A 25,419-nucleotide genomic window follows, 5' to 3' on the forward strand; every position below is an offset into this window, starting at 1 on the left:
ACCTTTTATTATTTTGATGCTTTTGCTTTAATGATTACTTTCTCTTTTACAGCATAGCCAAACCGGCCTTCTTTTAGCTGTCACATGTTATATATTTATCCTTTTTTTTCTCTATTTTTCTGTATTCTTACATTTTTACATATATGTCTTATGAGTGGTACTTCGAGAGAGGTTTTTTTTCTAATCCAATTTGTCTTTTAATTTGACCATTTTAGATATTAATGCATGATATTACTATAGGAATGGTAAACAGATTAGTAGTTATCAGGGATTAGGGTTGGATTGGGGAGGGAGGTAGATGTGTTTAACAGGAGCAACATAAGAGATATGTGATAGAGCTTTTATGTATCTTGTCTGGTGGTGAATACACAGACCTACACACCAGGTAAAAGTGTATAGAACTAAGTATAGACATACACATTCACACACAAATGAGTACAAGTAAAGCTGGAAACGTGTGAATAAAATCAGTGGATTGTATCAGTGTCACAGTGGTCGTGATATATTTTATTAAAGTTTTGCAAGTTGTTACCTTTGGGGGAGGGGACTTCCCTGGCAGATCAGATGATAAAGAATCTGCCTGCAATGCAGGAGACCCAGATTCCATTCCTAAATCCAGGGGATCTGAAGATCCCTTGGAAAAGGAAATGGCAAGCCACTCCAGTATTCTTGCCTGGGAAATCCCATGGACAGAGGAGCCTGGCAGGCTACAGTACATGGGTCGCAAAGAGTCAGACAGGACTTAGATACTAAACAACAACAACCATTGCTAGAACCTGGATAAAGGATACATAGGATCCAGCAATGAAATAATTGCTTTCATTATCTTAAAATTTAAAAAATTTAAAATGTGTTTATTGATATATTTTAGTGTAAATCTATCATATGGCTATCTACTTTGTATTTGTTTGGATTGTTGAATATTAGTGCTTTTAATTTTTCTACTTTTCTTTTAATTGTCTGTTTTTTGATTTCTTATTTCCACACTTTTATTATTTGCAGGTACATATTCTTTAAATGTTCTTTCAGCAGTTACCATAGAGATTACAACATGTTTGAATTATCAAAGTTCTATTGTATTTTTATTTTAACCTCTTCTAGGGCAGTAAAGAACCTATAAGTACTGAACTTCTTTTGTAACCCTTCTAGATAATATATTATTTTTTGTTATGCATTTTAATTTAGTGTGCAATTAAATGACACAAAATAGTATTGCTATTACTATATAGGCATCATTTATTTCACTTTATATCTATATTTTGCCTTTTTGGTTCTTTATTTCCTTTCATTTTTTGGAAAATCTTCTAGATTTATTGCTTCTTTCTAAGGAATATCCTTTCATGATTCCTTTCTTATAGTCTTTTGTTGATAGATTATCTTGATTTTTATTTCTCTGAAAATGTCTTCATCTCACCTTTTCTGAAGGATATATTTTTAAAAATTTTATATTGGAGTATAGTTGATTAACACGGTTGTATTAGTTTCAGATGTACAGCAAAGTGATTCAGTTACACATGTACTGAATATTGGTATTAGTGTCATCCAGCCCTTAGAAAATACTAACAGTATTCCATTGTCTTTTTTGCTCCCTTACTTTCTGATGAGAAATCATCTGTTAATTTTATTGTTACTTTTTTGAAGGTATTTTTTTCTTTTTCTGCTCACTTCTTTTAATATATTCTCTTACATCTGTTTTCCTGTAGCTTTACTTCAGTGTACCCAACTCTGCATGTGTGTGTGTGTTTTAAAATTTGTTCTGCTTGAGATTTGTATCTTGATGTCTTTCTTAAGATAAATTCTCAGACATTAACTTTTCAAATATTTTTCTCCTCTTCTCTCTTTTTACAAATTTAATTACACATTTTTATATCTTCTTACTCTTTTTTTTCTTTTTTATGTTACTCCATCTTTTTGGTTTTCTGTGCTTCTCTCAAGATGCTTTTGTCTTCCAATTCCCTAATTCTCTCTTGAGTAATTTGTAATCTGTTAGTAAATACATTTGTTATGGTTAATTTTGGTTATTTTATTTTTTAGTTAAAAATTTTCCACTTGCTTCTTATAATGCTTTCTAGTTGTCTGCTGACATTTTCAATCTTGTATTTTATTTTCTTGAGCATAGTAAGCATATTTTAAGTGGCAGTCTGGTAACTAATTTTTCTGGATTTCCTGTTGATTTGTTTTTATTTCCTGTTATTTCTCTTGTGTTTTGATCCCAGTGATTTTTTCCTTATATCCCTGGTTGATTTTCATTAAATGTCAGATTTTGTATATAAAAATTTTAGAAATAATTAAAAACCTTTTGTGAAGATATTTTCCTTCAGACAAGGTTTATGATTGTTTTAGAAGATTTCTAGAGGGCACTTGGAATTCTAGACCAACTTATTTCAGACAAGATTTGGGATGATTCACATTTAAGCCTAAATTCTTAGTTGACTGTCTTAGTCCTTTTGGGCTGGTACAGCAAAATACCATAGACTGGGTGGCTTATAAATAATAGAAGTTCATTTTTCATAGTTCTGGAAGCTGGAAAATCCCAGATCAAGGAATCAGCAGATTTGGTGAGGGTCCCCTTTCTGTTCATAGATAACCATCTTCTCTCTGTTTCCTCATGTGGCAGAAAGGATAAGGACATTTTCTGGGGTCTTTTGGTCACCAGTGGCACTAATGGGCACTAATCCCATTAATGAAGCTTTAGCCCTAATAACCTCATAAAGTCCCTAACTCTAAATATCACACTTGGGCAGGGGAGATAGAATTTCAACATATGCATTTTGAGGGGATGCAGACATTCAGTATATAGCATGGGTTATTTATTTTTAGTTTACTCTTATGGTTTATCTTTTCAAGATTCAGTCCTAAGGCCTAGCTACTTTACAGGCCATTGTCTCTTGCCTGCAGACCTCCCTTCTCATCTCTTCCCAAGGTCATGATACTCCAATTTTTGTAACTCTACTTCATGAGCTTGTAAAAAGTTATATTCTGCTTCTTACCCTCTTAGCTACCTCTGTCAGAACTGTCAGATACCCAAAAAAGAGAAATAGCCTCAAATACCAGGCTTACTTCTCTGTATTTATTTCTTATACTGAGTTTCAGATTTGTAATTTGTGTACTATCTTCTTAGGTCTCTACTGCCTTAAGCAGATTTTTTAGGTGTCTGCCTTTTCAAGTTGATTTGAATAAGAAGTTTGTTTTTGAACCACTAATCTCTCATATTACCCTGCTATGTTCTGTTAAGAGCCTTTGTACACCCTGTTTGTCTTGCTTGAATCTCTAGTGTCTCGCTCCACCTGACTCTCATGGGCTTCCCTGGTAGCTCAGACAGTAAAGCATCTGCTTGCAGTGCGGGAGATCCAGGTTTGATCCCTGGGTTGGGAAGATCCCCTGGAGAAGGAAATAGCAACCCACTCCAGTACTCTTGCCTGGAAAATTCCATGGACGGAGGAGCCTGGTAGGCTGCAGTCCGTGGGGTCGCAAAGAGTCAGACATGACTGAGTGACTTCACTTTCTTTTTCACTTTCCTAACTCCTGGTTTACAGTTATTCATGCTAAAGAGATCTTCTTTTCTTCAGACTTTGCTGACTCCCTAACTGGATTATCTTGTTATTATACTCTTACAGCACTATCTGAGTGCCTCTGTTGTAGTTTGTAAATGTTTGTTTCTTTATTTTATTTAATGTTTGTCTTTTCAACGCAATGTCAGATCATTGAGGAAAAGGGCTATATCAGTTATTTTTTTCCTTATTACAGCCCCAATTTATGAGTTACAAGGAATATTTACTATTTCTTCATAAATTAGGCATATAGGTATTGAGTTAAAGGACTGAGATTTCCCTTGGTTGAAAGTAACATAATTTATTTATTTATTTATTTTCCCATTTATTTTTATTAGTTGGAGGCTAATTACTTTACAATATTGTAGTGGTTTTTGCCATACATTGATATGAATCAACCATGGATTTACATGTGTTCCCCATCCCGATCCCCCCTCCTGCCTCCCTCTCCATCCCATCCCTCTGGGTCTTCCCAGTGCACCAGCCCTGAGCACTTGTCTCGTGCATCCAACCTGGGCTGGTGATCTCTTTAACCCTTGATTGTATACTTGTTTCAGTGCTATTCTCTCAGAACATCCCACCCTCACCTTCTCCCACAGAGTCCAAAAGTCTGTTCTGTACATCTGTGTCTCTTTTTCTGTTTTGCATATAGGGTTATTGTTACCATCTTTTTAAATTCCGTATATATGCGTTAGTATACTGTATTGGTCTTTATCTTTCTGGCTTACTTCACTCTGTATAATGGGCTCCAGTTTCATCCATCTCATTAGAACTGATTCAAATGAATTCTTTTTAATGGCTGAGTAATATTCCATAGTGTTTATATACCACAGCTTCCTTATCCATTCATCTGCTGATGGGCATCTAGGTTGCTTCCATGTCCTGGCTATTATAAACAGTGCTGTGATGAACACTGGGGTACACGTGTCTCTTTCAGATCTGGTTTCCTTGGTGTGCATGCCCAGGAGTGGGATTGCTGGGTCATATGGCAGTTCTATTTCCAGTTTTTTAAGGCATCTCCACACTGTTCTCCACAGTGGCTGTACTAGTTTGCATTCCTAACAGTGTAAGAGGGTTCCCTTTTCTCCACACCCTCTCCAGCATGTATTGCTTGTAGACTTTTGGGTAGCAGCCATCCTGATGGCGTATAATGGTACCTCATTGTGGTTTTGATTTGCATTTCTCTGATAATGAGTGATGTTGAGCATCTTTTCATGTGTTTGTTAGTCATCTGTATGTCTTCTTTGGAGAAATGTCTGTTTAGATCTTTGGCCCATTTTTTGATTGGGTCATTTATTTTTCTGGAATTGAGCTGCAGGAGTTGCTTGTATATTTTTTGAGATTAATCCTTTGTTTCTTCATTTGCTATTATTTTCTCCCATTCTTAAGGCTTTCTTTCCACCTTGCTTATATATAGTTTCCTTTGTTGTGCAAAAGCTTTTAATTTTAATTAGGTCCCATTTGTTTATTTTTGCTTTTATTTCCAATATTCTGGGAGGTGGGTCATAGAGGATCCTGCTTTGATTTATGTCGGAGAGTGTTTTGCCTATGTTCTCCTTGAAAGTAACAGAATTTAAAGAAAGAAAAAGATTTGTCTCATTCATGGGTTCTTAGAAGGTAGAAAGGGCATAATTTATATTTTATTCTTATTTTTATAAATTTATTATAAAATATTTCAGACATAGTAAAAGTCTAAGGAGCTGTGCCCATCACTCTGTTTAAGAAGTAAACTTAATTTATATTTATAAAAATTTACAGGAAGAATAGAAATATGCCTTTGTAAATATAATCAACTGATCTTTAACAAAGGAGCAAAGACAATACTGTAGAACAAAGATATTATAGATTCTTCAGTAAATGGTGCTAGATTAACTGGACATACACATTCAAAAAAGAATGAATCTAGATACAGACCATACACCTTTCACAAAAATTAAAACTCCTAATGGATCATATTTTTTTTGGAATTTGTTAGACTTACTTATCCTCTGATTTGATATCTATATTAAAAGAAATACACATGTGGAAAGTTATGACTACAGAAAACCAAATTTGAAACATCTTTGCCAGGTGAAAGGGCAGAAGTCCCTCAAAGTCATGTTAGTTAGTTTGATAGATGACTTTTCAGCAGCAATAGTGGAAGCTAAATGATAGTGGGATATCTATAATAGCCTGAAGGAAAACAACTACTGACCACAAATTCTACACCAAACCAAAAATATTTTGTAAGAATGATTGTAAAATAGACCTTTAGACACACAATTGAGAGTGTGTGCCACCAGTCAGTTTAACAAAGGAAATTCTAAAGAATATATCTGAGGCAGAAGAAAAGTGAAGATCATAGATGCAGAAATGCTAGTGGAAAAATGAAAGTCATTTTGTATGAATAAATATAAATGAGCATTGATTGCTTAAAAAGGTAATTATGAAAGGTAAAAATACACAGAGTTAAAATAACAGCAACATATCAGGAGTAATGAAAAAGGTATTTTTATAAGGTGTTAGCATTAAAGTTTGATAAGTTAAAAGAATACATGTAATATTTTCAAGGGTAACTGCTGAAAAAACACAATTTGAGCATAAAAACTCCAAACCAGTACAGGGAAGACATTTGAAATAATTATTTTTAATAAATTCAGAGCAGGACAAAGTAGATAGAGGTAGATGTAGATTCAGAAGTAATTCTCATTAAATATAAGTGGATTAACTTCCAATTAAAAGATAAACATTGTCAGACTGGATTTTAAAAACCTAATCAAGTAGTTTTTAAGACTTAGATATAAGCCTTGGGAAAAAAATGTTCAAGAGGCTCATGTCATATTGATAAAACTTAACTAGGAAGACAACAGTTTCCAGTTTGAACAGATCTAATAGTATAGCCTCAAAGTAAATGAGGTATAAAGACCAACTGTAACCAACTACAATGGGAGATTTAACACCCCTTTCTCAGTAGTTATAGAACAACCATAAAATCAATAAGGATATAGAAGATTAGGACAAAAGGATTACCACATTTTTATATAGACATATATAAAATGCTTAATCAACACCTTGCAACTACAAAATTATTTCATTTGATCATATTTTAAGCCACAAATTCAGCCTCAAATTTCAAACCATAATCGTTATGTTTTCTGATCACACTGTACAGTTAAATTTTAGCTAGAAAGCAGTAACAGAAAGACAACTAGAATATTGCCTTGTGTTTGGAAATTAAATTTATTTCTCAGGAACACCTGGGTAAAGAGGAAAGCATATCAGATATTAGAAAATATTTTGTATTGAATTGTAAAAATATTATAGAACAAGAGCTGTGGGATGCAGCTGTAGTAATACTTAGAGGGAAGTATATACTCTTAAATGTTTATTCTGTCAGCTTCCCTCATGACTCAGTTGGTTAAGAATTCACTTGCAATGCAGGAGACTGCCTGCAATATAGTAGATACAGGATTGATCCTTGGGTTGGGAAGATCCCCTGGAGGATGAAATGGGAACCCACTCCAGTATTCTTGCCTGGAAAATTCCATGGATAGAGGTACCTGTTGGGGTGCAGTCCATGGGGTCACAAGAGTCGGACACAATTTAGCAACTAAACCACCACCACCAGTGGATTATAGACCTAACTGGAAAATGCAAAACTATAAAACTCCTAGACGTTAGCACAGGAGAAAAATCTAGATGGTCTTGGGCATGGTGATATGTTTTTAGAGACAACACAAAAGACACCATAGTTGTTTTTGAAAGAAACTATGGAAGAAATAATTGATAAACTGAAACTGATAAGTTAAAAACATTTGCTCTGTGAAAGGAAAAATCAAGATAATTAGAAGACCAGCCACAGACTGGATGAAGATATTTGCAAAAGACACACCTGAAAAAGGACTGTTATCTAAAATAAGCCAATAATGCTTAAAATTCATGATAAGAAAACAAACAACCTAATTACAAAATGGGTCAAAAGCCTTAAGAGACACCTCACCAAAGATATACAGGTGGCAAATAAGCATGTGAAAAGATACTTCACACTGTATATCACTAGAGAAATGCAAATTAAAGCAATGAGATTGCTATACATTCCTTAGAATTGCCAAAATCTGGAACAGTGACAGCATGAAATGCTAGTGAGGATACAGAGCAAGAAGAACTCCCACTTATTGCTGGTGAGAATGCAGAATGGTGCAGACACTTTGGAAGACAGTTTGATGGGTTTTTTGCAAAAGCTAGCTCATCCTTTCCATATGATCGGGCAATACTGCTCCTTGGTTTTTATGCAGAGTTGAAAATTTATGTCTACACAAAAGTCTGCACATGGATATTTATAACAGCTCTATTCATAATTGCCAAAACTTAAAAGCAGCTGTCTTTCAGTAGGTGAAGGAGTAAACTGTGGATATCCAGACAATGGGATATTATTCAGCAATAAAAAGAAATGAGCTATCAAGCCATAAAAACACATAGGGGAACCTTAAATGCATATTACTAAGTGAAAGAAGCCAATCTGAAAGGCTACATACTGTGTGATTTCAAGTGCATGACATTTTGGAAAAGACAAAACTTTGTAGAGACAATGAAAAGATCAGTGATCATGGTGGTGGTGGGTTGTAGGGAGGAGAGAGGTAAATAACCAGAGAACAGAGGAACAGGGCAGTGGAAATACTCTGTATGGTATTATAATGATGGATAATGTCATTATTAGGACTTCCCTGTAGCTCAAATGGTAAAGAACCTGCCTGCAATGCAAGAGACCAGGGTTCGATCACTGGGTTGGAAAGTTCCTCTGGAGAAGGCAATGGCATTCCACTCCAATATTCTTGCCTGGAGAATTCCGTGGACAGAGAAGCCTGGTGGGCTACAGTCCATGGGGTCGCAAAGAGTCAGACATGACTGAATAACTAACACACAATATCATTATTACATTTGTCTAAACCCACAGAGTGTATATCACTAAGAGTGAAGCCTGAGGTAAACTACAGCCTTTGGGCGATTATGATGTATCAGTGTAGGTTCATGCTTATTTAAAAAATGTGCCATTCCTGTGAATGATAGTGGGGGAGGCTGTGCGTGTTTAGGGGCAGGGGATATATAGAGGCAATCTGTGTCCCTCTCTCTCAATTTTGTTGTAAATCTAAATAAAAGTACTCTAAAAAATTAAGGCCTTAAAATCAGGAAAAAAACTAAAAAGATCAATTTCAACTGCAGATTAATAAATCTATATGATAAAGAGCAACCAAAAATACATACAGTATACTAAGATATAAAAATATATGTAGTCTACTGAACAATTACTTTGGCTTTTATGTACTTCTGTTGTAAAGTAATTATTGTTTATTATAAATTTGTTTATTTAAGGACATTTTTCTTTAAACTTTCAGATGATACAGCATTGTTTGAGTTGATTCAGCTAGTTCCACCAGGTACTGTATTGTATTTTGATAAGGTAATTGACATGTGAACCCATTTTAATGAAATGCTTTTTATTTTTATTTTTTTCTTTATTTTTTTTCCCATTTATTTTTATTAGTTGGAGGCTAGTTGCAATGCTTTTTAAAAATGTCATCTCTTCCACTTCTTGCCACGTTAAGAGCAATGTTGAGTTTCTAGCATTGGTCCACTATATGTAAAATGTTAGTAGGCCAAAATGATATCTACAGAAAGGTTGACATAGATTACATGTGAGCATGTTGTTCTAAAACTGAATCAATAATCACAATTGAAAGTGAAAAATAACCTGATAGCATCCTAGCATGTTTTGTGACATTCATAAAAATTAACATCTTAAAAGTTCTTGTGATTTTTCTAAAACAGTATGCTTTTACTGATAAAGTAGTTCATTATCTTTGTATTTATGTATTGGCTGTTATTAGAAATGTAGGGGAATTAAAACTGTACCTAAGCAGAATAGAGCCCTATGATAGGTACAGTTAAAACCTGAAGGATAATTATATTTATATTATTGATTTCTATGATTATAGAAGAATCTATCTTAAGTCCTTATTTTGTGTGAGTCACAGGAGGCTATATTTTGTTGAAAGCTAGTAATCTAAAATTTTTGAGTGTCACATATATACTTAATTCTGGTAACCACAAATTCTAAAAAATGTCTATATTTTTTTCAACATGTAATCTAACGTCTTATAATGGCAGGTAGAAAAGAATGGAAGATAGAAAAATAAATTGTGTAGATGGGAATTAAGTTTTAGATGTGTAAATATTATGTCAGTTTTATATGTTTAAAATAGTATTTTTTTCCCTAGGAATTCATAGGTACATAAAAAATTTACATGAATATCCCCTTTCTACAAAAGGGGAGAGAGAATCAGTAGTATGTATGACATTTCTTATAAGGAAATTTGTTAATTTGTTTAACATAACTTTATTTTAATTTTTTTCCTTTTATAGAAAAAAATTAAAAGCATGACCCTGAAGCAGGTATTTCATTAAGGCATCAGGCATTATATATTTGTACTTGATGATATTGTTTCTAAATAGCATATTTTGTTATAATTTGAATCATAGGATATCTTTCTTGTAGTGGGTGAAACATTGTCTACATATGATGAGAATACACGAGATTTCATGTTCCCGGGTCCAAATCAAATTTCTGGACACCATGATTCAAACCGCCAGGTTACCATGAGGAGGATTTCTGGCCTTCGAGTAAGTGCTTACTATTTTCTGAATCAAATTGTGATGCAGGATCATTGTCAAAAACTACCACATAGCCCTTAGTATCTGAAATGTGAGGAACTAATTCAAAGTTTAATTCTGTTTAAAACATAATTGTGTTATGAAATTATGCTAAGTCACTTCAGTTATGTCCAACTCTTTGCAATGCTATGAACTATAGCCTACCAGGCTCCTCTGTCCGTGGGATTCTCCAGACAAGACTACCAGAGTGGGCTGCCATGTGCTCCTCCAGGGGATCTTCCCGTCCCAGGGATTGAACCTGATTCTCCTGAAATTCCTGCATTGTAGATGCATTCTTTACCTCTGAGCCACTGGGGGAGCCCTGTGAATTTATGATGTTATTGTAAACGTATTGAAACCTAAATGAAAATAATTTACCAAAATGCACGCATCTACTTTCCAAAATTAACAAATATTATTTTACCTTGTATTCTTCAGATTTCTGTCCTCTCCTTATCTCCCTTCCCCACTGGTCCTATCTGTCTCCTTGTCTCTCTTCTCTTTATTTTTCTCTCAAAAAAAATGACCAGCAAACGTTTGAAAAGGTACATAATCCCATTAGCATTTAGGAAAGTTCAAATTTAAACAGATGATTTCATTTTTATAGCTATAAGATTGGTAAAATTTAATAAATCTAACAAATACCAAAAGTGTGGAAAAGTGGAAATGTATATGTTTGTATGCCATGTAAATGGAACAACCATAATTCAGAATTATCTAGTAAAGTCAAAGATTCTCATAGCACTGATCTTCTAGGTGTATGTCTTTGAGATATATTCTGTCTGATATACTAAGAACCTTCTTAGGAATGTTCATTTGTAGCATTATTCATGATAATGAAAAATGGAAATAATTTAAATGTCCATCAGTAGGAGTTTTTTGTTTTTCAGTTGCTCAGCTGTGTCCAACTGTTTGCGACCCCATGGACCAGGCTTCCCTGTCTTTCACCAACTCCGAGTTTGTTCAAATTGATGTCTGTTGAGTTGCAGGAGTTTAGATAGAATAATTATTATATGTTCATGTAATGGAAATACGTATTCATACACCTAAAAGTGAAAACTGCATTAGGTAATAGCCGACTCTCTTTTCCTGACAACCTTTTCAATATTCACTGAATGATTTCATCATATTTTCATTGCTGAAAATACTTTCTGTTAAGAGAGACTGAGTGAAGCCCCTGTTGTTTCAAAGAAGAAAAAAGTAAAAGTTGTCTAGGTGAAGTTTTTGGGATAATTTTTTTTTGCTAACTTTATAAAAGTAAGGAAATTAGCATGATATATGAGTCAATATGGTAAATTAAGTAATTTTTCCTGTAGGTCTAGGTTTTGATACATTCTATCATCAGTTCAGTTCAGTCACTCAGTCGTGTCCAACTCTTTGCGACCCCATGAATCGCAGCGCGCCAGGCCTCCCTGTCCATCACCAACTCCCGGAGTTTACTCAAACTCATGCCCATTGAGTCAGTGATGCCATCCAACCATCTCATCCTCTGTCGTCCCCTTCTCCTCCTGCCCCCAATCCCTCCCAGCATCAGGGTCTTTTCCAATGAGTCAACTCTTCGCATGAGGTGGCCAAAGTACTGGAGTTTCAGCTTCAGGATCAGTCCTTCCAATGAACACCCAGGACTGATCTCCTTTAGGATGGACTGGTTAGACCTTCTTGCAGTCCAAGGGACTCTCAAAAGTCTTCTCCAACACCACAGTTCAAAAGCATCAATTCTTCGGCGCTCAGCTTTCTTCACAGTCCAACTCTGACATCCATACATGACCACTGGAAAAACCATGGCCTTGACCAGACGGACCTTTGTTGGCAAAGTAATGTCTCTGCTTTTTAATATGCTATCTAGGTTGGTCATAACTTTCCTTCCAAGGAGTAAGCGTCTTTTAATTTCATGGCTGCCGTCACCATCTGCAGTGACCTTGGAGCCCAAAAATACAAAGTCTGACACTGTTTCCACTGTCTCCCCATCTATTTCCCATGAGGTGATGGGACCAGATGCCATGATCTTAGTTTTCTGAATGTTAAGCTTTAAGCCAACTTTTTCACTCTCCTCTTTCACTTTCATCAAGAGGCTTTTTAGTTCCTCTTCACTTTCTGCTATAAGGGTGGTGTCATCTGCATGTCTGAGGTTATTGATGTTTCTCCCAGCAATCTTGATTCCAGCTTGTGCTTCTTCCAGCCCAGTGTTTCTCATGATGTACTCTGCATATAAGTTAAATAAGCAGGGTGACAATATACAACTTTGACGTACTCCTTTTCTTATTTGGAATCAGTCTGTTGTTCCATGTCCAGTTCTAACTGTTGCTTCCTGACCCGCATACAGGTTTCTCAAGAGAGATTCTATCCTAGGAAATAGCAAATTTCAGCTTCTTGAAATTTTAACAGTTCACTAGCAAATTTATTAAAATACACCTCCTTTGAGATATTTTCCATGTCCTTTAGCCAAAAAAGGCTTCAAAGAATATTACAGGACCTTTCTAGAAACTTGCAAGGAAAAAAAAATCCAATTTTAAAATCAGCTTTTTTAAAAGTAATTTAAAATGCTGTTTATACTAAATTTGACAATATAAACACAATATGGACCATTAACAGGTATTTACTTTATTGAATTTGAGTTACCTTTCCATATATCAGAAAATGTTGGATTACTAAGGCAAAAAAATCTATATATATTATTAAAAGATAAATTGGGACATATTAAAATTTTTTAGTTTATTTGAGCAAAAATTGATTTGATTTAAGCAGCATTTAATCTAGCAGATAGAAGCTCCAGGAGCTGCACAAAATGAAATACTTTTATATTCAGAAGGGTATAGGAACAAGGAAATCATACTAGGCTAAAAAGTATGTTGGTTGTTATAAGATTTGCTTCCTTTAGCTAATCAGGCTATTCTGGATGAATTGCTTTAAAAATCTATTTCTGGAAGAACAGAAACTGTAATTAATTTTAATCTGTTTGATGACATGGGGCTTAGTGTAACCAACTCCATTTTGGGCCTCTTCTCTTGTTTTTAACAATATAAAAACTGAGACTTCTGGTGATGGTGGTGCAAAGAGTTTGTCAGTTACTCTCACTGCACAAGTATAAAACTGGACAAAATTGTCACAAACAACAGTTTCAGGGCACTGGAAAGTGACCAGCAATTAAGACAAATTAAGAAGTATCTTTGCTTGAATAACTACTAAGACTTTTGGTAAAAATGGCAGAAGTATGTGGTCATCTTGCATAGGCTGCTCTGATACCCTGCATGGCCAGTGAGAATTGTAGCTTCACCAAGCATGTGGCAGGGTGCAAAAGTCAGCAGCTTTGCAAGCAAAGAGGTCAGAATGACTTTGGGGCGGTGATATTGTAATTTGTAAGAAACATGTATTTGGTCTTCTTAGCTCATTCCTAGCACAGAGCTCATAAAACCCTTGGAATTTCCTGTGTTTAAGAGTTAGGTTGATGAGGAGACTTTTGCAGAGCTCCTTGGGAACCTAAGGATGGGAACTAGATGCCAGGGAAACCAACCACATTGGAACTTTCAGCCACATCCCTGAAGAAGAGAGGGGCTAGAGATGGAGTTCAGTCACCAATGGCCAGTGATTTTATCAACCATGCCTGTGTAATGAAGTGATTATAATACCCAAAATGATGGGGTTTGGAGAGCTTCCACATTGTGAACACTTGGAGGTACTGGGAAAGTGGCACAGAGGGTGAGGGCACAGAGACTTTTCTGTGTATTTTGCTCTATACATCTCTTCTATCTGCATGTCATTATATCCTTTTATATAAACTGAGAAACAGGAAGTAAAATATTTCTTGAGTTCTATGAGCTGCTGTAGCAAATCGATGGACCCCGTGGAGGGGTTTGTGGAAGCCTCTTACTTGTAGCCTATGGGTGACAACCTAATACTTGTGATTAGCAACCGAAGTCAGATGGGAGCAGTCTTGTGGGACTGAGCCCTTAACCTATGGGATCTGATGCCATCTCCAGGTAGTCAGAACTGGGTTAAATTGCAGGACACCCAGATGGTGTCACAGAGACTTGTGATGGTGACATCTTGATGGTGTTAGAAAACCCACACATTAGAATTGGTATCACAATCATAGGGGCACATATCGTGGCTTTCCCAGCTTAATGTGGACTATGCAGTTGGAAGCACGTGAGGAAACCTACAGCTTTGCTAGGCTGATTGCAGTTCCAATTAGAGAGCCACATGCCTGCCAGAAGATTGACTGGGATGCCCTGGAAATGAGGGTGCAGTCAAAAGGCAGAGGCGAACTTTCCACCCATTCCTTGCTGGCTGAAACTATGCATGCTCGGGGGAGACCAGTGGGAGTCCAACAAACAGGGAAGGCTGAGGGAACTAGACGTCTGCTGTATCTTTGAGTGCCTTTCCCCAGCCCACACACAGATAATCAGTAGAGTAGAACCCTTACAGGTTTGTTGGATGACCACTAAGTTATGCATACTCTGATGAGACCACTAGAAAGAATAGAATAAAAAGATATGGCACATATATAAATTGAACAGCAGAATAGCAGATGTAAATTCAATCACATCAGTTATTGTATTTAAATGTGAGTGAACAACACACTGCAATCAGTAGTTTATTGTCCTGGCAGTATACAATGCACTCCTCCTCAGAATTCTTAGCATAGACATCTATCTGGGTTTTAGGGCATCTTTCTGAACCCATCACTATGGTAAGAATTCAAGTCACATTTGGGTTTAAATCTTGGCACTATCACAGACTACCTGAGTAAACTTGAGACTACTATACCTTGGAGATAGCATGTTTTTTGGTGGATTAATGAAAGCTTGTAAATGGTTACTATAATAACGTGGCACATAGAGAATGATCAAATATTAGTGGTATGGTGATGGCCGGGGAGATCATAGCACGGTGCTGTTTGTTACGGATGGTGGTGGTGATGTTAATATCGTCTCTACACTGTGAACCCCATAAAAACAGAATCTGTGACTTTGTCTTTGATCTTAACTCTTAGCCCTGTTCTTTGCATAAAGTACTTATATGCCTCTTAATTGAATTGAATAAATGAATTACATCTTACTGTAGACTTCATAGAGGAAACTGACATTTCAGATGTGTGATGATTATATTTATTTTGGTTAGGTTGTAGTGCCCAATTGTTTAGTCAAACACTAGTCTCGATGTTACTGTAAAGGTATTTTGTAGATGTGACTAATATTTATAGTCACTTGACTTTTAAGTATAGATTACCCTTGATAATGTAGGTAGACCTCATCCAATTAACTGAAGACCTGAAGAGCAAAGACTGAAGTTTCCCAAAGAGTAAGAAATTCTGCCTCAAGACTGTAGTATAGAAATCCTGAGTTTCCAGCCTTCTGGTTTGCTTAGAGACTTCACACTCAAGACTGCAGTATCAACTTTGTCTGAGTTTCCAGTCTGCTAGCTTTCCCTATGGATTTTGGACTTGTCATCCTCACAATTGCATGTACCAGTTCCTTAAAACAAATATCCATCTCTGTGTATATCCTAGTAATTTTGTTTCCCTGAAATCTCAACTGATACATATGGGTCTTGAAAGATCTAATTAATGGCTAAAACACCGAGTATTTACTGTATGACCAGCGATATATGAGGAGGGGTAAAGTGATAAGTTGCAGTCCAGGCTGTGATAGTTATAAAATATGTGCTCAAACTATTTGACACTCCTGTCTTCCAAATGCAGAGCCAACTGCTGCTCTTAAGTATGGACTCTACTTAGTGATTCTAACAGATACAATGTGGTGAAGTGACAGTGTTAGACTTTTGAGAGGAGGTCGTTAAATGCACTGTGGCTTCCTCTTTGCTCTCACTCTTATATCACTCACTCCTGGGGAAGCCAATTGCCATGTTTGAGGACATTCAGGCACCTCTCTGAAGAGGGCAGAAGCTGGAACAGCTTTCTTGGAGTGTAGATGAGAGCTTGAAGAGCCTTGAAGAAACTATCAAATGAATGTTTGCAGGAAAATGAGGTAAATGTTATTGGAAATTAGTGGAAGAAGGAACCCTTTTTTGTAACGATATAAAGTTTAGCAGCCATGTAGGATATAAAAAATAACTGATGAAATGGGTGGTCTTTTTAAGGAGATTTTCTGACAGAGTGTTAGAGCGGCTGTCTGGTTTCTTACTGCTTATAGAAAAATGTGAGAGGAGAGAGAGAAGCAAAAGGAAATGCTGTTAATAATACAAAAAGGAGGTAGAACTTACTGTTTTTAAGGATTCTCAGCCTTCCCCCATGGCAAGTAATGCTGAAATTAAGAAATGACTTATGAGCAAAAATCATTCTAGGGTACTTTCAAGAAATTATGGTCTGATGGTGAAACCAAGGTTATAATTATAAAATCCTTTATTAAAATCTCCAAATATCCAAGCTGTTGCATCAGAAAATAATTTAATGAAGCAGGTTTTATTCTGCTTTATTTTTTATATTTTATTTTTTAATTTTTAATTGAACTTTTTATATAATTAAAAAATTGAAGTATAGATGATTTGTAATGTTCTATTAGTTTCAGATATACAGCAAAGTGATTTAGTTATCTATCTGTTTCTCTGTATATGTATATATGTGTCTATGTGCATGCATGCGTGCTAAGTTGCTTCAGTAGTGTCTGACTCTTTGCAAACCTATGAACCTGCCAGGCTCCTCCATCCATGGGATTTTCCAGCCAAAAATACTGGAGTGAGTTACTATGCCCTCCTCCAGGGGATCTTCCCAACCTTGGGATGGAACTCAGGCAGGAATTACAGGCAGATTCTGTACCACTGAACCACCTGGAGAGGCCATGTACATGTATGTGTGCGTGTGTGTGTGTGTGTACACACATCTGTCTCAAATTCTTTGCCATTATAGGTTATTACTAGATATTGAATATAGTTCCCTTGTTGTTAATTATGTACATAGTAATATGTATCTAATTAATCCCATACTCCTAATTTTTTAGTCTCCCCACTTCCACTTTGGTGACCAAGTTTGTATCTCTGAGTCTATTTCTGTTTTTTAAACAAGTTCACTTGCATCATTTATTAGATTCTATGTATAAGTAATCTATAACGCTTGTCTTTCTCTGACTTATGTCACTTAGTATGAAAATCTCTGTCAGTCAGTCAGTTCAGTCGCTCAGTCATGTCTAGCTCTTTGCGACCCCATGAATCGCAGCACACCAGGCCCCCCTGTCCATCACCAACTCCTGGAGTTTTCTCAAACTCATGCCCTTTGAGTCGGTGAGGCCATCCAGCCATCTCATCATTTGTCATCCCCATTCTCCTCCTGCCCCTAGTCCCTCCCAGCATCAGGGTCTTTTCCAATGAGTCAACTCTTCGCATCAGGTGGCCAAAGTATTGGAGTTTCAGCTTCAGCATCAGTCCTTCCAATGAACAAACAGGACTGATCTCCTTTAGGATGGACTGGTTGGACCTCCTTGCAGTCCAAGGGACTCTCAAGAGTCTTCTCCAACACCACAGTTCAAAAGCATCAATTCTTTGGTGCTCAGCTTTCTTCACAGTCCAACTCTCACATCCATACATGACCACTGGAAAAACCATAGTCTTGACCAGATGGACCTTTGTTGGCAAAGTAATGTCTCTGCTTTTTATTATACTGTCTAGGTTGGTCATAACTTTCCTTCCAAGGAGTAAGCATCTTTTATGGCTGCAATCACCATCTGCAGTGATTTTGGAGCCCCCAAAAAAACAAAGTCTGACACTGCTTCCACTGTCTCCCCATCTATTTCCCATGAAGTGATAAAAATCTCTAGGTCCATCTATTTTGCTGCAAATGCTATTATTTCATTCTTTTTAGTGGCTGAGTAGTGTTCCATTGAATATATGCCACATCTTCTTTATCCATTAATCTCTCGATGGACATTTAAGTTGCTTCCATGTTTTTTCTGTTGTAAATACTGCTGCCGTGAACATTGGTGTACATGTATCTTTTTGAATTAGAATTTTCATCTGTTCCAGATACATGCCCAGGAGTAGGAATGCTGGATCATATGGTAACTCCAATTTTGGTTTTTTGTTTCTTTTTTTTTTTTTTAGTTATATTTTCATCTTTATTGTTTCTTTTATTACAATAATTTCCAAAATACTCTGACTTTGCAGGTTTGATTTCTTATACAAACTGATCATTACTTTGGAAAGTTTTATATTCTTCTGAAAGTTTTTTGCATTTTGCCTTTAGGTCACATTTCCAAGTGACTGTTTTTTGAATTCACATTCTAGAAATGAATCTCTGGTTTTCCTCTGCTATGGTTGGAGAATAGACTGTAAGAGACTTTTCCTCTTTGGAACGTTTTGAGGTTTTCATCAAGGCCTAATTATGTAATCATATTTTTGTAAATGTTCTAGGAAAAGTTGTCCTGGAAGAGAAAGCTTTTTTTGGTTGTTTGATTTTAAGTACTATATCTTCTCTAACACATGGTATCATCAGATTTTTAAAATTTGTGTAAATCTGATGGTTGTAAAACAGTATCTCACTGTAGTTTATTTCACATGTCTCTAACTGCTGAGAAATTGGTCATCACTCAGATGCTTTTTCAGAGAAGGCAGTGGCACCCCACTCCAGTACTCTCGCCTGGAAATTCCCATGGACGGAGGAGCCTGGTAGGCTGCAGTCCATGAGGTAGCTAAGAGTCAGACATGACTGAGCGACTTCACTTTCATTTTTCACTTCCATGCGTTGGAGAAGGAAATGGCAACTCATTCCAGTGTTCTTGCCTGGAGAATCCCAGGGCCGGGGTAGCCTGGTAGGCTGCAGTTCATGGGGTCACACAGAATCAGACACGACTGAAGCGACTTAGCAGCAGCAGCAGCAGCAGATGCTTTTTGGCTATTCTCACTTTCTCTTTCATGGCTTTCTGATTATAGTCTTTGCCCTTTTCTTACTGGTTTGTCTTTGTAAAAAAAATTGATTTAAAGGCATTCATTATTTCTTCTGGATTTGATTTCCTATTAAATGGATTAGAAATAACTTCTGTGTGTCTGCACCTTCTCTTTTTGCTTATATTCTTTTTTTTCATACAAAAACTATTAATTTTACTTTAGTAAATTCACAAATCTTCCATGTTTTGTGCTTTTTTTATTGTTTGTTTAAGAAAATCTTTCTTACTGATTATAAAGGCATTTTCCTATAGCTTTCTTTTGAAGGTTTAAAACTTGCTTCTCACAACTAAGTGTTTTTAATCCATAAAGAGCTTATGCTTACATATGGTGTGAGGTACAGAGTCTACTTATTCTCCCCTCCCCCCCCCCCCATTTGGATGGTGGCCAGTTGCTGCAATATAATTAAAGAAATCTTCTCTTCTCTAAATTTATAATGCCACCATATATTGGTAAATTTTTCTTGAGCATTTTCCTCAGTTCTGCCAGGTCAATTTATCTTTACCTGTAGCAATGCCACACTCTTTTTGTTCCTGTAGCTTCATAATAGTTTAGATAAATAAACTACACAGCAAATCACCCAACTGTTTTTCTTCAAATCACTATAAACAAGGCAAAAAGAGTATTATTTTTGTTCATAAGAAAAATCAAAAGGGCATTGAATTTATGAAACTATTGCAATCAGACACAAAGATGATATGAGATCAGGAAAAACTGCAGAGATAAACAGCATGATTTTAAAATCTGAAATAAAATGAAAAGATTTTTAACTTCTGAGAATATGACAGACTAAGAATGATGAAAAGCTATTTCTTCCTGCCATGAATGGATAGAAATCCTGGATAAACTGCAAGATCTTTTTAATACATAGAAATCCTTGAAGAAAAGAAAAGAAACACTCTGGTTTCAAGCTAAGGGAGGGAAGTCTATGAGCTGATGTGGCAATCAATGGTCCAGAAGGTATTCTCAGGTTTAGGAAACAGGCTTCAAGTGCCCAGGAGTTTCACTGTTCACAGGAGGATGGGAATACACAACTGAAGACAAAGCAAGGAGTAGAATTAGCTATGCATATAAGGTCAAGATTCTCAAAAAGCTGTTCAAACTCTGAAACTTGGGCATCACTGTGTAGATTCAGCAAGGAAACTTCTACAGCAAAGACATGATGGATTCTGACAGAAGAATCTCAACCATTGCTAAAGATGAGCTAGAAATCAAAAATCACAAGCCAAATGAAGAACTGGGACCACAATGGTGGTGACTCCTCAGATCAAAGAAACAAAAGAAATAGGAAGTACCAGCTAGCTTTATGAAACCGATGAGTAAATTAAATATATTACAGATGATTAAAGAAAATGGTGATGAAAGAAAAGATGAGGATGCAAAAAAGATGAAGCACATTTGAAATAGACCCCTTGGCCCCTTTCTGGAATATAACTTCTAGTATTAAAAATATAGATAGTGGATTATATATACAGTAGCTTCTTAAAACATTGGCAGACTGAATGCAACAGTATATAACAGGTACAGAAGTGTGTGTATGTATGTGTGTGTATAAAGTTGGAGTTATGCCAGGAATTCCAGCATAATTAAATGCTAGAAATATCCATTAATGAAATTCACCTCATTAGCATGTTAAAGAAGTAAATCATACAAGCATCTCAAAAGAGTCCCCAAAAAGCATTGGATAAAATTTAATAGCCTTTCTCGATTAAAAAAAAAAAAAAAAAAAAATGGTCCTAGCAAAGTAAGGATGAGGGAAGAGAAGGATAGCTTCTCGGTACAGCATATGCAACATCTTGCACTAAAAGGCCCATCACATATCGTATGGAATGGTGTGAGTTCAGCAGCCTTCTCTTTAAAGTTAGGACAGAGGAAAAGGAATGCTATTATCATTGCACCCACACAGCATTACATCCTAATCAATGCAGGCATGCAAGGAAAAGCAAGAAAACATTTAAGGATTAGAAAGAAATAAACTTTCCTGCTAATCAAATAGACAACATTGATTATATAAGGCAATATAGAAAAAAAAAGCATTACAACTATTAAAAATATTTATCATCATTGCCAGAGTAGTATATTAAAATTAACATCATGTCTATAAAAGTAGAAATTATAATAAAATTTAAAATATCATTCTTAAGACCTACAAAAGGTATATCTAAGAATAAGTGTAGCAAAGGAAAGGCAGAAAAGCAAGACATTTATGAAGAAAATTATAAAACTTTATTTAAGGGCATAAAAAAGAATTCTAAATACAGAGATAGCTATACTGTGTCAATGCATAAAAACTCACTTTTGCAAAGGAGATGATGACACCTAAATTAATTTATAAATATATTTTCCTAATGAAATCACAATACAGCTCCCCATAGCAATTGATAAACTAATGTTAAAATGCAAATGGAAGAGTAAAAATTCAATATAAACCAATTTTGGTTTTTAAGGAACTTCTACACTATGGAGGAGCCTGGTAGGCTGCAGTCCATGGGGTCGCTAAGAGTCAGACACAGCTGAGCGACTTCACTTTCACTTTTCACTTTCATGCATTGGAGAAGGCAATGGCAACCCACTCCAGTGTTCTTGCCTGGAGAATCCCAGGGATGGGGGAGCCTGGTGGGCTGCCATCTATGGGGTCACACAGAGTCAGACACAACTGAAGCGACTTAGCAGCAGCAGCAGCAGCAACAGCATACTATTCTCCAGAGTGGTTGCAATTTATATTGCCACCAACAGTGTGGGAGGATTATTTTTTCTCCACACCCTCTCCAGCATTTATTATTTGTAGAATTTTTGATAATGGCCATTCTGACTGATGTGAAGTATTGCCTCACTGTAGTTTTGATTTGTGTTTCTCTAATAATTAGTGACATTGAGCGTCTTTTCATGTGCTTGTTGTAAATAAATCTAAAAATGAACATACAGAAGGCCAGTAAGGTCTTTTTAGGTCTTCTGCTATTTTTTTTTAATTTTTGTATTGAACTGTATGAGCCCTTGGTGAACCCACTGCAAATACTTTCTCCCATTCTGTACATTGTCTTTTCATTTTGTTTATGATTTTTGTTGCTGTGCAAAAGCTTTTGAGTTTAATTGGGTCTCATTTGTTTATTTTTGCCTTTATTTCCATTATTAGAGAAGACTGATTCAAAAGAAAGTATTGCTGCAATTTATGTCAGAGTGTTCTGCCTATGTTTTCTTCTAGGAGTTTTATGATATCTGGTCTTACATTTAGGTTTTTAATACATTTTGAGTTTATTTTTGTATATGGTGTTAGAGTGTTCTAATTATTACATTCCTTTACATGTAGCCAATCCAGTTTTCCCAGCACCACTTATTAAAGAGACTGTCTTTTCCCCACTATATATTCTTGCCTCCTTTGTTGTAGATTAATTGACCTTGAGTGTCTGGGTTTATTTCTGGGCTTTCCAACCTATTCCATTGATCTGGAATGTCTGTTTTTATGCCAGTTTCCTACTATATTGAAGATTGTAGCTTTGTAGTATAGTCTGAAGTTAGAGAGCATGATTCCTCCAACTTCATTCTTCTTTATCAATATTGTTTTTACTATTCGGGGTCTTTTGTATTTCAGTACAAATTTTAAAATAATTTGTTCTAGTTCTGTGAAAAATGCTATTGGTGATTTGATAGGGATTGCATTGAATCTGTAGATTGCCTTGGTAGTATGGTCATTTTAACAATATTGATTCTTCCAATCCAAGAACATGGCATGCATTTCCATTTGTTTGTGTTGTCTCCAATTTGTGTCTTATAATTTTTGGAGTACAGATCTTTTGCCAACTTAGGTAGGTTTTATTCCTAAGTGTTTTATTCCTTTTGATGTCATGATAAATGAGATTGTCCCTTAATTTCTCTTTCTAATAGTTCATTGTTAGTGTATAGAAATGCAACTGATTTTTATATGTTAATTTAGTATCTTGCAACTTTAGTGAATTTATTGATGAGCACTAGTAGTTTTCTGGTGGTGTCTTTAGGATTTTCTATGTATAGTATCGTGTTATATGCAAATAGTTAGTTTTACTTCTTCCTTCCAACGTGGATTCATTTTATTTGTTTTTCTTCTCTGATTGCTGTGGCTAGGACTTCCAAAAATACATTGAAGAAAAGTGGTGAGAGTGGGTGTCCTTGTTGCCTTTCAGCTTTTCACCATTGAAAATGGTGTTAACTGTGGCTTTCTCGTATATGACCTTTATTATGTTAAAGTATGTTTCCTCTGCACCCACCTTCTAGAGTGTATCTATTATAAAAGGATGTTGAATTTTATCACATTTTTAAAGGTTACTTTCCACTTACAGTTATTATAAAATATTGGGTATTTTCCCTGTGTTGTACAATACACACTTGAAACTGTCTTACACCTAGTAGTTTGTACTTCTCTGTCTCCTGTCTCTATATTCCCCCTTCCTTCTCCCTACTGGTAACTTGAAGAAAGTAGGGAAAACCACTAGGCCATTAAGGTATGACCTAAATCAAATTGCTTATGACTACACAGCAAAGGTGATGAATAGATTCAAGGGACTAGATGTGATAGACAATGTCTGAAGAACTATGGGTGGTGGTTTGTAACATTGTACAGGAGGCAGTGACCAAAACCATCCCAAAGAAAAAGGAACACAAGAAGGCAAAGTGGTTGTCTGAAGAGGCTTTATAAATAACTGAGGAAAGAAGAGAAGCAAAAGGCCAGGAACAAAGGGAAAGGTATTATCATCTGAATGCAGAGTCCCAGAGACTAGCAGGAAGAGATAAGAAGACCTTCTTAAATGAACAAAGCATGGGAAAGACTAAAGATCTTTTCAAGAAAACTAGAGATACCAAGGGAAAATTCCATGCAAGGATGGGCATGATAAAGCACAGAAACGGTAACAATCTAATAGAAGCAGAAGAGGTTAAAAGAAGTGGCAAGAATACATAGAAGAACTACACAAAAAAATCTTAATGACCGAGAAAACCATAATGTTGTGGTCACTCACCTAGAGCCAGACATCATGGAGTGTGAGGTCAAGTGGGCCTTAGGAAGAATTATTATAAACAAAGCTAGTGGATGTGATGGAATTCCAACTGAGCTATCTCAAATCCTAAAAGATAATGTGATGCTGTTAAAGTGCTCCACTCAATATGTCAGCAAATTTAGAAAACTCAGCAGTGGCCACAGGACTAGAAAAGGTCAGTTTTCATTTTAATCCCAAAGAAGGGAAATGCCAAAGAATGTTCAAACTACTATACAGTTGGGCTTACTTCATTTGCTAACAAGTTTATACTCAAAATCCTTCAAGCCAGGCTTCAGCAGTACATTAACTGAGAACTTCCAGATGTACAAGTTGGGTCTGGAAGAGGCAGAGGAACCAGAGTTCAAATTGACAACATTTGTTGGATCATGGAGAAAGCAAGGGAGTTCCATAAAAACAACTGCTTCTGTTTCCTTGACTACACTAAAGCCTTTGCCTGTGTGGATCACAACAAACTGGAAAATTCTTCAAGAGATGTGAGTACCAGACTACCTTACCTATCTCCTGAGAAACCTGTATGTGAATCAATAAGCAACAGTTGGAATCAGACATGGAACAACGGACTGGTTCAAAATTGGGGAAGGAGTATGATAAGGCAGTATATTTTCACCCTCCTTATTTAACTTATATACAGAGTACATCATGTGAAATGCCAGTCTGGATGAATCACAAACTGGAATCAAGATTGTCAGGAGAAATATCAGCAGTTTCAAATATGCAGATAATACCACTCAAATGGCAGAAAATGAGGAGGAACTAAAGAACCACTTGATGAGGGTGAAAGAAGAGAGTGAAAAAGCTGCCTTGAAATTCAACATTCAAAAAGCAAAGATCATGGCATCTGGACCAGTCACTTCATGGCAAATTGAAGGGGAGAAAGTGGAAACAGTAACAGATTTTCTTTTCTTGGGCTCCAAAATCACTGGGTTGGTAACTGTATCCATGAAATTATAAAACACTTGCTCCCTGGAAAGAAAGCTATGACAAACCTAGACAGCATATTAAAAAGCAGAGATATTACTTTGCCTATAGGTCTATATAATCAAAGGTATGATTTTTCCAGTAGTCATGTATGGATGTGAGAGTTGGACCATAAAGAAGACTGTGTCAAAGAATTAATGCTTTTGAACAGTGGTGCTGAAGAAGACTCTTGAGAGTCCCTTGGACTGCAAGGAGATCAAACCAGTCAATCCTAAAGGAAATCAACCCTGAATATTCTTTGGAAGGACTGATGCTGAAGCTGAAGCTCCAATCATTTGGCCACC

The 25,419-nt window shown here is 36.1% G+C and overlaps 1 protein-coding gene across 10 annotated transcripts in view; it reads left to right on the forward strand.

Annotated features, from left to right (window-relative positions):
- The window catches only part of SPATA6 (spermatogenesis associated 6), a 169,811-nt gene that overhangs the window by 49,189 nt on the left and 95,203 nt on the right, over window positions 1–25,419 (forward strand). For all 10 annotated transcript variants that reach the window (XM_061121954.1, XM_061121957.1, XM_061121958.1 and 7 more), the window contains exons 4-5: window positions 8,924–8,965; window positions 10,084–10,208. In XM_061121954.1, coding sequence (XP_060977937.1) covers window positions 8,924–8,965; window positions 10,084–10,208 — 167 coding nt within the window. The remainder of the gene's footprint in view (window positions 1–8,923; window positions 8,966–10,083; window positions 10,209–25,419) is intronic.

Source organism: Dama dama, chromosome 20 (assembly GCF_033118175.1).
Source record: "Dama dama isolate Ldn47 chromosome 20, ASM3311817v1, whole genome shotgun sequence".
Classification (NCBI taxonomy): domain Eukaryota; kingdom Metazoa; phylum Chordata; class Mammalia; order Artiodactyla; family Cervidae; genus Dama; species Dama dama.